Source organism: Neopelma chrysocephalum, unplaced genomic scaffold (genome assembly GCF_003984885.1).
Source record: "Neopelma chrysocephalum unplaced genomic scaffold, ASM398488v2 Primary Assembly neopelma1_97390, whole genome shotgun sequence".
Classification (NCBI taxonomy): domain Eukaryota; kingdom Metazoa; phylum Chordata; class Aves; order Passeriformes; family Pipridae; genus Neopelma; species Neopelma chrysocephalum.
In genome coordinates, this window is record NW_020926031.1 from 3,822,199 (window position 1) to 3,840,136 (window position 17,938).

The 17,938-nt window shown below is 34.8% G+C and overlaps 1 protein-coding gene across 11 annotated transcripts in view; it reads left to right on the plus strand.

Annotated features, from left to right (window-relative positions):
* The window catches only part of EXOC6 (exocyst complex component 6), an 89,855-nt gene that overhangs the window by 33,300 nt on the left and 38,617 nt on the right, over positions 1-17,938 (plus strand). For 5 of the 11 annotated variants that reach the window (XM_027672443.1, XM_027672439.1, XM_027672447.1 and 2 more), the window contains exons 9-18: positions 1,935-2,018; positions 2,113-2,159; positions 2,571-2,691; positions 4,567-4,638; positions 5,232-5,329; positions 6,409-6,514; positions 9,916-10,025; positions 11,046-11,157; positions 11,262-11,396; positions 15,192-15,371. In XM_027672443.1, the coding sequence (XP_027528244.1) occupies positions 1,935-2,018; positions 2,113-2,159; positions 2,571-2,691; positions 4,567-4,638; positions 5,232-5,329; positions 6,409-6,514; positions 9,916-10,025; positions 11,046-11,157; positions 11,262-11,396; positions 15,192-15,371 (1,065 nt within the window). Of the gene's footprint in view, positions 1-1,934; positions 2,019-2,112; positions 2,160-2,570; positions 2,692-4,566; positions 4,639-5,231; positions 5,330-6,408; positions 6,515-8,453; positions 8,484-9,915; positions 10,026-11,045; positions 11,158-11,261; positions 11,397-15,191; positions 15,372-17,938 lie in introns of all 11 variants that reach the window. The other 6 variants (XM_027672446.1, XM_027672440.1, XM_027672438.1 and 3 more) reach the window with 2 other exon arrangements.

Below are 17,938 nucleotides of genomic sequence, written 5' to 3' on the forward strand. Positions count from 1 at the left end.
TATAACAAGGACTTACCTCGCAGCAAATGTTATGGTCTTAATGAATCCTGTCTCTGCTACAAAATTACAGAAAATATTCTATTTTTATGGAGGACAGAAGTTCATTTACTCTGCTGCTTCATATTGAAGAAGAAAGCACAATTTTTATATACCTCAGGATACTACATGACTTGGGATTCCAACCTGGTGATGACAAGATAAATACATACCAAACTCAGACTGTATTTATTGACGAGTAACCTTTCTTTAGACTAGAAACTTCTGAGCAGTATACATAAAGATCTATGCTGTCTATTTAAATTCTGGTGAAAATAGCCTTATCCCATAGGCATGTAATGTTACCTTTTAGTGAAACAGAGTATCAGTGTTAAATAAATGTATCTATGTAGTGAAACAGCACTTGATATATTAGCAATATTCCTAGAATTTATAACCAAACATAAACTGATTTATTGTTTCTGTTGATATAAACTCATGAATTTTTGGAAACTGGGCAAACCAAATGCTTTGCTTTGGCGTATTTTATCTTGCCTAGGCTTTGCTTATTCAGTGAGTGAATCATCAAGGTTGTTACTATATTCTGCTGATTGCTTTAGCATATCTGTTTCAGACAGTTGTTATCCCTGAATTGTTGATCTTGACTGCGTAGTATAGCATGGTCTGTAAATAATGGTAAGATATTTTACATCTCCACTTGTGGTGTGGATTTGAGGAGAGCAGCTACCCTTTTCACTTGAGAAGCTTGTGTCAGGACTGGGTAGAGATTTGACACTGACAGTAGAAGTCAACAATCTGACAACTGCATTGAATATTTGGGCTGGACATGAATGTTTAGTATGTCTGATCAGTATGTGTTTGTATGAATTAGAGCACACCGTGTAAAGTTCTGCTGGAACAGTGTTCTAATAAATTTGCATCTTGGTTTCAAGTGGATTTTTTTTTGTTTTTAAGATAATTCTCTCTGTTACTTTGAGATTTTCTTAGGTTAGCATTATTTCTAAATATGATGAAGTATTCTTTATGATCTAAATGTAAACTTTCTTTATCTTATAAAGGAGTTAGGTAAGTAATGCTGGCTTAGTAGTATAAAATGTCTAATAATTTGATTTGGAGATTTTTTGGAAAACCAAGTAATGGAATTCTAAATAGCACTGACCTAATAATAGGCCCATAAAGTAAAAACAAACCTTAAAAATGCTAAGCTGCATTATTCTGCTTGCATACAAATTACTTTGGGTTCAGTAGGTAGATGATGAGTCAATGTAGCACTGATTTCAAATGGACAGATGGTTTCTACTGAGTGGTCATCTTAATGAGATAAGTAGGATGTCACTTGAATTCCTCACAATATAATCTTTAGGCACAGAGGGGTTTGTATTTTTGAGAATCATGATAAGAGAAAAATCCAAGTCCACACTCATTATAAATCCAAAGAGAATAAGGAAATATTCAATAAAACTCATATTTGTTTTTTCTTAGGTAAAGCTAATGCAGGCAGTGATCAGATGTGTCATATATTCAGAGAAACATTTTTGTAACAATGTAGTTACTTTCTTGAATAACCTAGAGAAATATTTTAGGAGACAATGAGTTTCAGTTATAGAGTAATAGTTAATATACCTTATCTATAAATATTAGTATACTCTGAAAGCTGTAGTTTAAAAACAGATGTACTGTTTAAAATCCATATTGCTTGACAAAATGTAGGCACGAGCAAAATTTCTACTTACAGGCTGTTGGCTACTTTATAGGAAAAGGTAATTTCTGCATATTTCGTTCATGCAAAACTTTGCTGCTGACAGCTGGAGGTTTATATGTGGACTAAATGCAAAATATGTGCTGAGTTTAAGAGAATTCTACCCTGAAATTAAAAAGTGCCTTTTTCATACTGAGACAATGTTCTTGTTTTAACTACTTTTTGTTCTTGTTTTTAGGGTGATGGAGAAATATTTGAAAATTACTACAGAAAACAAAGAAGGAAACAAGCACGATTAGTTCTGCAGCCACAGTCAAGCATGGTAATCAATTTTTATTTTTTTTGCATTGACTTAAGTTGTAGCTAATGCTTAGTGGTATTTTTGTTTCTAAACTTGTTTCCTTTTTCACTGAAAGCATGAAACAGTAGAAGGCTATAGAAGATACTTCAGCCAAATTGTAGGGTAAGTTTTATAAATAAAAATTTATTTCAGTTTTAGTCTATTGATGCTTAATTCACTCTGTGTTCTCTCATTGTCTGAAGACTTTTTTCTGCAAGATTCAGTTACTGCACAAATCATGTGGGTGATTGTTGCTGGATCTGAGTAGGGAAGAGCATCCATATCCTACCAGCCCCGTGCCCTACAAGGACACTTCAGAATCCTGGATTCCAGATGGCATGAAACAAACTTTTTCACATTTTGACTTCATTCTGGGCAAAATTGAACACCAAACGTACCCAAGTGTCACTGCTCCAGTGGGAAGGGTTTGACTGTGCTTGTGTGTGAAGGGTTTGACTGTGCTTGTGTGTGAAGAGTAGACTTTACTCTAATATTAGAAAACAACTGAATAATATAAACATTGTTTTGTTTTAGTTTCTTTGTAGTAGAAGACCACATTTTACATGTAACCCAAGGATTGGTAACTAGAACATATACTGATGAACTCTGGAACATGGCCCTTTCCAAAATTGTTGCTGTTCTTAGAACACATTCAGTAAGTGAGAAGTCTTATCAGTATTGCAGTTTAAATCCTCTTACATCAGAGCTCTGTGTATTTAAAGCTGGGATAGCAACAAAGTGAAAAATTACAGCTATCTGATGTTTTATTTTTCTTGTGATTAAAAATTGCTCAGATTGGGGAGGGAGCCTGCCAAGCTTTTGTTTTTCCCCACAGTATCAGGCTGTGATCCGCAGCCATGGGCTATTTGCATAATCCTCCACTGATTTACAACTCACTGGGTCTTCCAAACCTTCTCTTAGTCCAGCAGTTTAGAATATGCAGAGTTAATCTGCTGTTATTATTGCAATCCTTCCTCATTAGTCTCAACTGACCTCTTCATTAGATCAGATTGAATAGTTCAGCACTGAAAGCACCACCAGGAAATAGTTCCTAATTATCATTCCAAATGCAATGTTTCCAAAATAAACTCCACCAGCAAACCCCTTGGAGCTCTCTCTTCAATGCTATAGTAGTGTTATGTTTATGTTGAAGAAAAGGTATTAGAAAAATTCTGTGTCAGCTGAGTATTTCAGTACATTCGAAGTGTGTCTCCTAAAGTTTTATTTCTACCTTAGCTGCAATGATGCTGCAAGCTATTTCTTATTCCTCTGTGAAAAAACACTGGAAAACACTTTGTTCACTCAGACTGACACATAGTAAATTGCTTCAAAGTTTACTATTGGTATAACTTTTACTATCAGAAAGAAGAAAAGAATTTTATCTTTCCCTTTTTAATGTTAGCTCCTTTATGCAATGCTATTTTTTATTTTTATTGCAATTCATCTTTAACTCAAGGAATATATGATATTTCAATTATACTGAGGAAAAATGGGGAAAAAGTTCAGGTTGCAACTATAATTATCATAGGACCTTTACTGATCAGTGGTACATGAAATGTTCTCATATTTTTAAATTCTTTTAAGTGGATTGCAATAAATTGAGATATATTTATGCAGCATTTTTTAAAGCTAAATACTTTGCTAGTTAGTTGTCTGTGTGTGTATTTATACATATGATAATTTAAGGGTTAAAAGTAACTTCATCTCTAAAGAACTCTTCAAAAGTCTTGTCATGTACTTCATCACTATTTCTTCTCAAAATGCGTGACTCCCATCAAACCCAATTCTATCAAAATCTAACATTGTCCTACTGTAGACTAATGTTTAGATAAATAAACCAAACCCTTACTTTAAGAAAGTATGCTAAGAGCAAAATTTCAAGAAAGGTGAAACAGGTCTATGTAATCTTTAACCAAAACTATATTCTCATGCTGCTTCAAATTATTTTAATGGGAATATTGTTTTACTTTATCCAGTATTGCAAATAGTGAAGCTGAGGTGAAAGCCTTAGTTGTGTGAGTCTGCACCTCTGAAAATCAAATTTTAGTCATTTAGTAAATAACTTATATCTTGACCTTTTTACCATGAAATTTAAATTTGACCTTGTTCAGAAAGTATTTTATAGAGTGTTACCCATACAGCTGGGAAACTGAGGTGACACAGTGAGCATTAGTTAGACCTGGGCTTGGTGGTCAAAAGAGTGTCCTGTGGAACCTCTCTGATACTGATTTAGCAAAGTGTTCTTATGTTCCACTGAAATAAATGTAATTTTCTGATTTTCAGTCTCAGTACACCATACTGATATTTATTGAATCTCATATTTTAGTTTACTTTTTCTAAACTTTTATACTATTGATAATTCATATGAAAATTTAACAAATACTTTTATGTAGCTGGACTAAGTAAGGACAAGTGAGTCTAAGTTGTTTTTTTACTAAGGCTGGAGAGTTTAACCTGTGCTACTATTCTTTGAAAAGATATGTCTCATATTTTAAATCCTTTTAACAAAACCAGAATTTCTCACTTTCAGTCATATTGCAATGATCCTGATCTTGTTCTGGAATTGAAGAATCTCATTGTAGTATTTGCTGATACTTTGCAGGTACATACTGTATTACTGTTTTAACTGAAATTTCTGTAGTCAAATTTTAACTTTATGTAAGTGCAATGTTTGTGTTTTCATGAATCATATATGCAAATCAAACCCAAAATTACACAGTAGTGTTTAAAAAATATATGTATTTCTTGCCTTAGTTCCTCATTTTCAGTATTATAAACAGAATGTATGCATTCTGGGCTATCCTGCTAGCATCAGTTATTCATATCTGTGCAAAATTAGTGTTTTGTAATTTGTGTACATTTTTGTTTTTTACAAATACTTTACGTCTCATCTTAAACAAGAATAGCATTCCAGTTATCATTAACTCTTTAGATGAGAGACCAGGTGAACATCATTGGCAAGTATTCTTGCAATGTTTAACAAAGAGAAATGGGGCAAATTTCCAAATGCATAGGATAAATTATTTGGTAAAAATTTAATATATAAACTTACAGTGGTGTGCTTAAAGTACTACAATTTATTTTATAGAAGTGATAAGATTGAATAATAAGTCTCATCTCAGAGTCCTGAAGTGCTGTGATAGGAGTTGAATGTATTAGTTCTTGAACTATCCCCCCTTAATTTTTATACCTTAGGGCTATGGTTTTCCTGTGAACCGACTATTTGATCTTTTATTTGAGATAAGAGACCAGTACAATGAAACTCTTCTTAAAAAGTGGTCTGGATTGTTCAGGTTAGTATATCAAAATAATTGTGTCTTTTGTATTGCATCTATTGTTTTTGTCCAGCTTCAAATTTTTATGATATAGTTATAATTCTGGAAGAATTTATTAACTCAAGTGTTGTGTATGAATTTCAGTTTGGATAGGATGGAGATATTCATCACATGTGACTAATATTTAGGGAAAGAGACACCAAGTACTGCTTCTATAGTTAATGGAGAGAAGGAAGGTCTCCAAAGGGACATTACTAGAGAAACATGCAGGAGAGAGGCATCTGTTTCTCTTCATTAGGAACCTAATAATTCTAATCTATTGCAATAGGGCTTTAGGTTCCTAATTTATCTAGTCTTAATGTTTACAGTTAGCTGATATGCATATCTCCCTGACAAACTACTGATATTGCCAGTATGTCTTCATGTTTTTTTAATGCACATTAGTTTCCACCTATTCCTTGGAACCCTTCGATTGAGTAAGTTTTAAACCCAGGAATACATTGGTCTGAGACTGTACTCCAAAGCGTAATTGCAAATAGGGTGTGATGTCTAAATGTGCATAAATTGTTTACCATAAAGTATGTTACATTGTATTACAGAAAACCTTAACATTAAATTGACCACTTAAGGTTCTTGAGCTCCCCACTCTTCTAATATAGTCATTTGACCAGTAGGGAAGTCCAAAGGGCACTCAAACTGTGCTGTGCCATAGGCCTGGTTGAGTTCTGAATCATCTCCACTGACTGTATGTAGCTCTGGTGCCCAAGTGAGAATATCAGCTTTAGTGTAGGAAGCTGTGGGTTACCATAATTAAAAACTATATTATGGTTTACTCTGGAGTGGACTAGTTGATCTAAGGTTCCTTTGCTGTATTATGCACATATTAAAACACTTCTAGGTATTTTTTTCTCTGTGATTAGACACATGGGAAAGACTTAGCATATATGAGGTACTTTCAAAGTAATATTTGGGATGTGCTAAATTCTTAAAACTTCTTGAAGATGCACACATAAGTGTGGTAGTAAAATTTATATTCATTTACAGAAAATACTATAAGTTACATGTCCAATTTTTTTTTCACTTTGCTAATTCATCAGGGATATTTTTGAAGCAGACAACTACAGCCCTATTCCTGTAGCAAATGAAGAGGAATACAAAATAGTTATAAGCAAATTTCCTTTTCAAGATCCAGAACTTGATAAGGTAAGGAGAAGTTTTATGTTATTCAAGTTTGTGGAAATCCAATTAAGGACACTTGGGGCAGTAATGATTTTTATCATTAAAAAGCAATTACATTTTGAAAAGCTAGGTAGATTAAGAGGCTAAATCACCTTCTTCGTGCATAATTATCTAGTCATAAATAAATATGAAAATGAAAGCTTTAGTCATTTGCTCTGATGTTTGAGTGAATAATGAAACCCATTGTTTTGTAAACAAATTAATAATACGGTTTAATTGATAAAGTCTTTATGTAATGATAATACAATCTGTCTTTAATTAGTTAAATTTTGTTGCAACTCATTTGGTTTAGTAACTTGGTATGTGCTGTAGTGTTGCAAAAATACATGTAGAACAGGGATCAGAGACAACGACTTTTGTATTTCACTTTTAAGTTTAATTATTTTTTGTGTGGGGCAAAATAAACGTGAGGGGACTGTAAATAATTCTGCTGTACTAGCATTCCAGTAGGATCTCCTTTTATAGCCTCAGCCATTCTTGCACTACAAACTCTTTTCACAGAAAGGTGATTAATATGTTTTGCTATTCAAGTATGGTTTTGGTAATACCAATAAAGAAATAAGAGGCTCATGATGGAATCTGTAGAGAAGAACTAAATCTAAGAACAACCTGATGGTCGGAGTAACTGTTGTAGGGGGAAGCTGTTTTATACACAATCCATTGCTACAAATACTTACTAAAGTAAAAAGCTATTCTAAGTTTGTGGTTCAGCAGGGATTTGCCAGGCAAATGTAACAGCTGCCTGTCATTAATACAGTGTTGCAGTGAAGATGAAAAACTAAAGTAGGTTTTTATGCTGATTTTTGAATGAGACTCCAGAAGGCTTCCTGGATGCTTTCCTCCATCAAATTCATTTACTTAGCCATTATGATACTCAAATAAGATAAACAGAATAACATATTTTGCTAATAATTGAGGAAATTTTTCATTTGTACTAAATAATTTTATCTGCTAGTTACATATATGTATGATTAATACAAAGCTTTGGCTTTTTTTTTTCCACCAAAAGGGAAATGTATTCTCTGTACTCAACAATTTTCAGTCTGGTTTATGATACACAGAGTCACTTCTATTTCATTGTGAGCAGCACTTTTTGGAGATATTTTATGGGCAGAATCTCACTGATTCTTAGTTTTTGGGCTGATGAGCTTGAGAGTAAAGCTGGGAATCAGGTTGGATTCTGTTCTCAACTCTATCATTAACCAGCTGCCTGGTGCTAGTAGTCACTTCACATCTCTCTGTCACTGTTAATTAATCTTTAAAGGAGGGAAACCTTTTTTTAATGTATCTCTGAAAAGAGCTTTGAAACCTGTATGTAATTAGAAATAAGACTGGTGGGTTTTTTTGTGTGTCTTAGCAATTTTTGAAGCAATTTAGTTTACTTCAATCAAATGTAGTGAAGGGGCAGAAGTCTCTGTGATAATTGAGTTGGTAAAAGTTTTGTTAACTAGACAGAAGAGAGGAGAAAGGTTCATGAAGTATCCTTGTTGAAAGACTACAGTGTTACCTTGTGTGTTATTAGGTAGCAGGAGATCCACAGGGAGAGGAAACTTTATAAGTGCTCCAACATCACTTCTCTTGGTTACTGTTTATAATTGCAACCACTTGATACCTCTCTGTTGTTACTTCAGACTGTAAGACACTGGGAGGTCCTGTTGTGAGGGTTAATTTAATCTACATTTTGATGTTAAAAATAATAAAATAAAGATGTATAAGTTCAGGCTAGTCACTGAAGGAGCCTATGTAGTTGATAGAAATAGACACTGCAGAAGGCTAAGTCCACTTGATGCATCTCTGATGCCTTTTACAGATTAAGGGAAATTTCACCTTTGAAAATGTCTGTTTCTCTCAATTTATTATAAAAAGAGACAAACGTGAGCTTGTGTCTCATTTTTAACTGTAGGTTAGGATGAAGCACCTTCACATTTTACAGGTAAGTTTATAAGAGGTGCTTGCAGCACATTAGGCAGAATTATGACCACAATCTACTAGATATTTAACATAGCATAGATATTTAACATTTATTTAACATAAATCCAGTCTGACTGAATAAAATAGTCTCATCTGTACTCCACTGTTTAGATCGATTATGGCAAACTATCATGGTTTGATTATATAATTTAATTTTATTCCTTGTTCTGTATTCAGAATTGAAACAATTGGTTGTAGCTCTGTTGGGTTTTTTCCCTTGCTTCCTGCTCTGATGATCATATAGAAAGTGTTGTGTCCTCCTGTATTGGCCAGATACTGTAGAGGATAAAGAATTGCAGATCTTTGAATATAGGAAGATGGAAACTCAAGTCCTGCTGACAGAATATTGTGATGAGCTGAAATAGTTGTATGTAATAACATTTGTTTTATTTGTAAAAATTAATTTCTTAAATCAGATAAACACATATTTGAAGTAAATTTTATTGTTAAAAAAATGTTTGCTATTGTTGTTTGTTGGCACAAAAGCCTGGCTTACATCACATGTTTGTCACACCGCCTAATCTTAGATAAGAGTATGGTTAGGAGAATGTCAGGGTAATCTGTTTTACCTTGGTTTCTTTTAATGAAGAAGTTGAGCTGTTATTGATTGATGCTTTTTTTTAAGAGAAATTTAATTCTTCAGGGGTGATACCAGTTGATTGTTTTTCTCATGCACTAGTCAGAGTGAGTAAATAGAGTAAACAAAAAAGTAATTTTTTTTGCAGATTTCAAAAATTCTGTATTCAATGCAGAAATACCTATTTGGTATGTGTGGATTTAATTGAATATGTTTATTTTTGTTCTCCCAAATACAATATCAGCTTTAAAATTGAAGTAAGAAGCATGATTTTATTATTACAGAATATAGTATTTCCTGCATGTTAATCCAGATTCCTGAAAATAATTCAAACTGCTTTGGTTTTGTGAACCATCAAAAAAAAATGTCTAAGCATTTCCAAGATACTTCGGAAAATCCCAAAAGTATTGAACTTCTCAAACTTGTTTTTGCACTGCATTATTTGGAAGAAGAATGTTTTCATTTTTGAACCTCTTATCCCATTTACTTCTATCTTGTTCATTCAGATTTAAAAGTTTGAGACCTATTTTTTAATGTATTCTTGTAAACTGCTGTATACAGGGGAATCTTAAATAGTCTCCACGCTTCATTGTAATTTAAAGAAGTGGTAAAGTTCTATTTTGCTTATAAGCCATTCAAACAGATCTAGAAGTTAGCTCAGTGCATACCAGTGTTTGTATTTGATGAAAACCACAAAATGATAAGGTAGATTAAAATGTTGATAGTGTTAAGTGGCTTTCTAATTGTTGTGTTTAACACCAAGCTCTTCTTGGAATCAGTTTCAAATGTAAGATAGTATGATCTTTTATTTTCACAGCAGTCCTTTCCAAAGAAGCTTCCAATGTCTCAGTCAGTGCCTCAGATTTATATGCAGGTCAAGGAATTTATTTATGCAAGCCTTAAGTTTTCGGAGTCACTTCACCGCAGGTGAGCTTGAAGTATCAGGAATGTGACTGTAAGGTAACCTGTAACTTTCAGGTGACCCAAACACATATACTAAAATGAAAACACATGTTCTTATGTACTTGCTTCCTGTGCTTGTTTCATAATTTGCATGTATAATTGTTTATATTATTCTATGATTCCCAATTCTATAGTACATATTTCATGTATATATATATACCTGACAACATGTGTATGGGTGAAAGTAGCTTGGTATGGTAAGCAGTCTAAAGAACTGCTGAAGTTTTTTAAACAATATTGACTGGTTTGAATAATCTAGAGAATTTATTTATTTAACATAGCATGTAAAGATTGAAAAATATACTTTGATACTGACTATTTCAGAAACAATTGTTTAGCATCCCTGATTACTTACGAGTCTTTCCCTTCTCAGTGATTTGAGTTTCCTTAGCTATGATTTTTCCTGAAACAAAATGTGGTGTCTGCATCTCTTTCTCTCTTCTATCCCACCTTTTTGTGATGGAAAACATCACAATTGACCCATTTCCTTTCCTCTTCTGGCTTTCAAAAGCTTAGTTTTAATTACATAAAATAGAATTAATAGATCTGAAATCTGGAAGGTATTTGTGGCCCGTCACCCACTTCTGCACTGTTAAAGATGTAAATTACTCCCTTTCACACATTCTTAATTGATACTGTTTATAATTTACACGTACTAATGAGCACATGTTGACCTCCTTAGTAACTCATTAAAACCCACAAATTACTCTTTACGAACTGCTGTGTCAATAAACATGTCCAAAATCTAAAAATAACAGATTTTGCTTCGGTGTTGAAATTCAGTTAATGGATATTTGGTAAGTAAAAGAGGTGCTCTGTCTGTTAGATCACAGAAAACTTGGAGCAACCAGAATTAAAATGCACATAGGGAATTCTTAACATGAAAGGTTCCCTTTGCAGGGAAAAAATTAAAATTATTAAGTATTGCTGTCAAAATATTGCCATGCACAGCATAGTTGTAAAAAATAAACCTTTTTTTTTCAGCTCAACAGAAATAGATGATATGCTCAGAAAATCTACAAATTTGCTGCTTACGAGAACCCTAAGTAGTTGTTTACAGAATCTAATTAAAAAACCTCATATAGGTTTAACAGAGGTAAGTTTTAAAAACCTATATTCTAAGACTCTTACCATTTACAAAATCAAATTACAATGAATGATACAAAAAGGATTTTTACAAAAATTTTTTGTCTCTTGTAGCTTGTTCAAATAATCATAAACACAACACACTTGGAACAAGCCTGTAAATACCTTGAGGATTTTATATCTAACATTACAAATATTTCACAACTGACTGTTCACACTGCAAGACTTTATGGACTTTCTACATTTAAGGTATAGTACATGGCATCCACTATATGACTGGATCTGAAAAGTTATGTCACTATAAATGAAGGATTTTAAAACAACAGGGTGTGAGGGCAAAGTGTGCATTCTCATTTTTGTCTTAAAATAATTCTGAACTCTTAAGCATTCAGTTCTAACACTGAGCAGATAAACACTGTTTTTATGTTATTGGTATGACCTGGAATATGTCAGTATGTGAGAAGCCTCAATACTGTCTTTCAAATGAATTTTTTATTAAGTTATGAAATTAAAATCTAGGCTTAACTTCACGAGAAGCTTTTAATAGATTAAACTCCAACTTATGTAGCATCTCCCTTTTCCTGAATGGAATCAAGCAAACAGCTAGCTTACTCTAAAATCTTTGTCTCTCTTTGATTTTATTCTACAGTAGAAATATTTTGTGGTGTATTTTCAAATGGTATAATTATTAATATAAAAGAAGTATTAAGAATGTCCTACAAAGCACAAATTATTCTATGATCATTTTACAATTTATGTTGCATTTACATGTCCTGTATAGACACAATAATAGTTGTTAAATGATCACTGGAAATTTCCCTGTTTCTAATATATGGCATCTGCTTATCTGCATGAGCTGTGTTTTCTGTGACACTTTTCAGAAAGGATGGAAGTGCTTAAACTTATATCTCAAAAGATTAAATCTTAAGTGATGTATATTCAGCATAGACAATTGCCATTTCATCATTTAGCATGTCAACATTTTTAACCTGAGGACAAAATAATCCTAAAATAAAAAATTATTTCATTTTCTTTCTATATATGGCTCCTCATCTCATTAGTAGATGATGTCTTAGTTGTTCTTGTATATATATATAACAAAAGCTTCATGAGTTAAGGACCAGGAGAGATCACTTCCTGATCACTGTCATGGGCAAAACAGATTCAAAGTAGGGATATTGATTACATTTATTACTAACAGAATCATAGCGGGAGAATGAGAACTAAAATAAATCTTAAAAACACCTCCCTCCATCCCTCCCTCCTTCCAAGTTCTACTTCCTCCCCCCTCAGCATTGCAGGGAGATGGTGAATGGGGATTATGGTCAGTTCTTGTTTCTGCCTCTGCTCAGGGAGAGGAGTCCTTTCCCTGTTTCCTGTGGGGTCCCTCCCATGGGAGACAGTCCTTCACAAACTTCTCCAGCATGAGTCCATCCCACAGGCAACAGTTCTTCACAAACTGCTGCAGTGCGGGTCATTTTTCCATGGGGTGCAGTCCTTCAGACACAGGCTGCTCCAGCTTGGGTCCCCCACAGGACCACAAGTCCTACCAGGGAACACCTGCTCCAGTGTGGGCTCCTCTCCCCACAGGCTGCAGGTCCCTGCCAGGACCCTGCTCCAGCATGGGCCTCCCATGGGCTCACAGCCTCCTTTGTGCATCCACCTGCTCCAGTGTGTCTTCTCCACAGGCTGCAGGTGGGTCTCTGCACTCCAGTGATCCTCCATGGGCTGCAGGGGCACAGCTGCTCCACCGTGGTCTGCACCACGGGCTGCAGGGGCCTCTGCTCTGGCGCCTGGAGCACCTCCTGCCCCTCCTTCTGCACTGACATTGGTGTCTGCAGAGATTTTCACATGTTCTCGCTCTGCTCTTCTCTGGCTGCAATTTTCATCTACCCAATAGCTTTTGTTCCTTCTTAAGCATGTTATCACAGAGATGTTACTGTCATTCCTGATGGGCTTGGCTTTGACCAGTGACGGGTCCGTCCTGGAGCCGACCGACATTGGCTCTGTTGGACATAGGGGAAGCTTCTGGCAGCTTCTCATGAAAGCCACCTCTGTAGGTCCCCCCACTGCCAAACCCTGGCCACAGAAATCCAATACATATTGGAGGGATTAACTGAATTCTGTATCTGTGCTTAGTATCTATGCACTTCAGAAGAATATGGGATGAATGCTGACAACTGAGATTTTTTATTTTGTATGGTTTCTCTCCTGTCTGCTTTGCTGGAGAACTTGTTAGCACAGTGTTCTCCAATTAAAGTAGAGAATTCTTTTCTTGTTAATCCCTCTTTTTTTCTTCCTCTCTATTGTAATGAAAAACTGCTCACAGTTTCTCACCTGGGCTCTCAGAGAGTTTGGTATGTTCTGCTGTTATTAAATTCATGTCCTGGTGGCAAATTGTGTCACCTCCATTCTTTCTGAGTGGTCAAAAATCTCCTTTTATTAGCAGCATTGATCACATTTACGTTCCATGAGATGAACTTTTAAGTGCATCTACACTGCATTTTTTTAAAAACAGAAAGACTAGTCTTCCCATCGCCAGTAAATCATTTTAACTGTTAAAGGTTATACAATCACTCCATGAATGACTTAGTTTTTAAACAAAAAACCTCAAACCCAAACTAACAAAAAATTGAAGGAATTTTGCTAAACTGAAGCAGATGTATTTGCAAGCACCCTCATTATAGATTGTTGAAACTGAGGTCTCATTGTTAATTAGAAACTTTAAATATAGATTAATTGAAGCTTTCGTAGTCATGGCCATCTACAAAATTGTGGATGTCAACATATTCCTTTGACATGTTAACAGGTTGCCAGATTCTTGTGTGTTGGATTAGGAGAGCTGTTCAGTGGAGGCTTTTACAAGTTGTTTTGGCAGTAAAAATGCAATTTTTAGGGAATCATACTTTTATATGTATTCATGGCAGGACCGCATGCTTTCTTGCTTACTCCTGAAGTGCCTCATAGCCTAGGGCCTGACTAAAGACTAAATTTGGCACATTCAATGTAAGACCACCTGTAAGCTCAGATAAATGTAAATGTTTTTATTTTTTCTTTTTGCCTTTCATATTTACATTTTTCTCAAGTGCCATGTTTTTTGGACTGCTTTTTCCTAGAGGAAAGTAGTGATGGGAGTTTCATCTGCTTTTTTGTTGCTTCAGTATATCCAGCCTATTTTAACTCTCTGAAAATCTCAAGCAACTGATCTGTTTGCTTTAAATCAAATGTCTTATTTGAATTATTGCTCCGTATCGGTGAAGAAAGTTTCATGCTATGCCGAAATTAGAAAGACATTGAGAAACTTTAAACTCCAGGCTGGCAAAAGCACACTTTTCCAGCAACACAAATGTACCAAGCATCTGCACATAGATCCCATTGCATCTCTGAGAGTATCCCCTACACAAATGAGGCAGATCGTTAGCAGTGTGAACTCAGTTCACAGTAAATGCAGGACTTCACTGTTTCAAAAAGTAGAATCCATTGTGTGGCAGAACAAAAAGTAGGGGTAGGAGGAAGTAAGGGAGTTCTCTGAATCATGGTGTATGATGATCAGGATATTTAAAGGAGTATGAAAAATTATGAGTATTCTTCAGATGTGCAGCTTTAAGGCATTATTACATAAAAATCATGATTGCTGGGCCTCTATCCATAAAAGATAAAATTATTAGGTTCTTTTATTATTTTCTTTATAAAAGAAGGCAAATAAACTTTGTGTCAGGGTTTGTAAGGCTGAATAAAAGGTGGTTGTTGTGAAGAGAGTAAAGAACTTGCTTTGTTTCCAAATTCAAATTAACTTCATTTGTCTGAGAACTTAGATTCTTCTGTAGGCATGTAATTTTATAAACACTCACAGTATGCATTATGCAGCTATTTTAAAAACCACAACCCCAGACTTACTGTAAGACAAAGTTAAAATGCTGATTTAAATAAAATATTTTTTAATCTAAGAAAAACACAAGACTTGAGTTTTGTTGATGGCTATAGTTTTATCTGCATTTAATAATATTTTAGAATTCTGACAATTGCACATGATTTTTTTTTCAGGATGCAAGACATGCTGCAGAAGGAGAAATATATACAAAACTTAACCAAAAAATAGATGAATTTATTCAGATTGCTGATTATGATTGGACAATGTCTGAATCAGATGGAAGAGCCAGTGGATACTTAATGGACCTAATTAACTTTTTAAGAAGCACATTTCAAGTTTTTACTCATTTACCTGTAAGTGTTCAAAATTAAGTTTAATTTCAAACTATTTCAACATCGTTTTATTTTAATACATGAAGGTTTTGAGGATAGATATGGTTTTTGAATTGTGCATATGCTGGCAACATGTATTTTTAATTTTTTTTCAGCACAGGAATATTGTCATATGTGTTTCAGTATATTGGTGATGGTTACCCATGGGAATACGAAGAAAATACTTACAAATACATTAGTAATATTGTTACCAACAACTAATTTATGAATAATGTAAGAACTCATGCAGTTTTCTAGAGCATCAGATGGACTTTTTAGTTAAGCATCTTGGTTTTGTGTATACGTGCATTGATTCAAACAATGCAGAATTGGTGCAAATCCTGCATTTGTGCATCAGATTATGGAGGTCTTGTATTCTCCAAGGTTTTTAGCTAAATAGTTTTGATCATAAGAAGTCATTTGATTCTAGTTAGCTGAGCTTCCTTGAAATAAATCCTTGTTCATATTCAAATATATCCTGTGTTATTTTGTCCCAGCAAAAAGGGTACTGTTAACTTGTCTTACGCATGAATTGTTACATTCTGTTGTCTGATTTCCCCTTGCTTTAAGACAAAAAAGACTGCTTCCAGTTTGGTTTATCATCGTAATAGTTTATAGCTGTATAGGCTGGGAGTGACTTCAGTAAGTCATTCAAGCTACATCTGCTTTTCGTCAGCTTGTCCTTGGTTGCTACAGTCACGCTGATGTCTGAGTGCTTTGCCCGCGTGCAATGCTTGTAAAGAATAAGTCCTCGAGGCATAGAATGTTTTGAGGCTTCAGACTGGAAATAGTCTGAATAATAATTTCTTTATGTGCACAGCAAGGTTTTGAAGTTGCGGGCATAGTGGGCTTATCTGGTCTTCCAGATTATATTTGAAGAGGCTGTGATTCTTCAATCTCCTGTTCTTTTAACTGACTCAAAGATATAACCCACCCAAAACGTATCATGTGATATTGACTGTGTTGTGTGAGGCACGTGCTTCTGTGCCAAATCAGTGGAGCGGTTTTTGATACAGAATAAGTTTGTTAGATAGTTAATTTCATTATAACTTAGTATACAAAGCAGCGTGAAGGAAAGGCAGTGCTCCTCAGTGGTTATATGCATATCGTAGTTAAGGGATGTGAAGGTTGTAGAGCAGGACATACAAATGCCTGCCATGAATGTACATTGCCATGTAGCTGTTCAGAAATGAGCCACAGACAAAACGAAGTAATGTGTTAAGAGGGATGGAAAGAAGCAGCTGTGGCATTAGGACTTAAAAATTGTGGAAAGAGTAGAAATATGTGCCTGGGGGCACAAGTCAGCCTTTGGAGAAAGGTAGTTCCTGTGAAGAGGCTATTCTCTAATTTCAAACTCTGGTCAGGTACCAGGCAGGATGTAGAACTATATGGACAACTAATCTGCTCTGGCAAGAGGTTTCTTAGAATTTTTTGCTTATCTTGCATCTTGTTTCCTATCCTACCTTGACCAGTTGTAGAAACATACAGTCTTATGGATGTTGTGTGTGAGCTGTGGAGTTTATATGAAAATGTGTACACAGTTTCATTATGATAATTCTGATTAGACTTGTACTAGTAAGTTACTTTCATTAAGAGAAAATCTGTAGTAAAAGCATTTTTAAAGATTAGCCCAGAACTAGGTTCCATAGCTCATTAAAATAGTAAGTGCTTTGGAGTGCTAAACTAAGCTAGATTCTCCTATGCCATCATTAAGTTTTGGAATAATTTTAGAATTAATTTTCATCAATGGATTATTCCATTAATGTCACTGTGTCGTTTCCATAATAATTTTTGTATGGCTGGCAGAAACATTCCTCTGCTCAAAATAGTTTGTCAGAACCTTTTATGTAATTAGAAATCGAAGAACAAACGTCCTAGCCATTGGCCATAATTCTAGTAAGGAAAAGAGTGGGACAAGTAGAGGAATCTCTTCTACCTTAGCATACCTGATGGTGTTAGAGGGCATTGTGCCAGGGTTGGGGACAGTGTGGCTGGTTGGCCACACTAGTTCTCTGTAGTCACACTCAAGGGTCTTTGGTATTGTTTCAAACTCTACTCTTCTTGTAGAACTGTTGAAATATATTCTTTAACAATTTTTTTGATTCATTTGGCTCCTGTCGGTAGAATGTCGTTTTATTTTAGCTGTGTGTGTAAGCTGTGTGAATGCACAGGGATGCGTCTCCTTTTGTGCTTCCATGTGGGGCTGTACTCAAGTATTTCTGTACCAGTGTAGGCATAACTTTTCAATAATACATCTTATGTTGTGTATCTGTTTTATGCAATTTGTATTATTTTTATTGGAATGTTAGAGCTTTAAATCAGGTAGGCCATGATCTCCACTCTACTGAACCTGCACACAAAATTACACAACTCAGTTGGAGTCTGATATCTCTGTTGAATCATGGGAAATGTCTTGTGTCTCCAAAGCTTTCCCCCCCCCCTTAAGTTTTTCATCTTAGTTTTCTCCTCTGAGTTTGTTTACTGTAATTAGGAATCAATATTGGAAAAGAAAATAGCTTCATTCCACCCCAGAGTTATATTGCCATTAG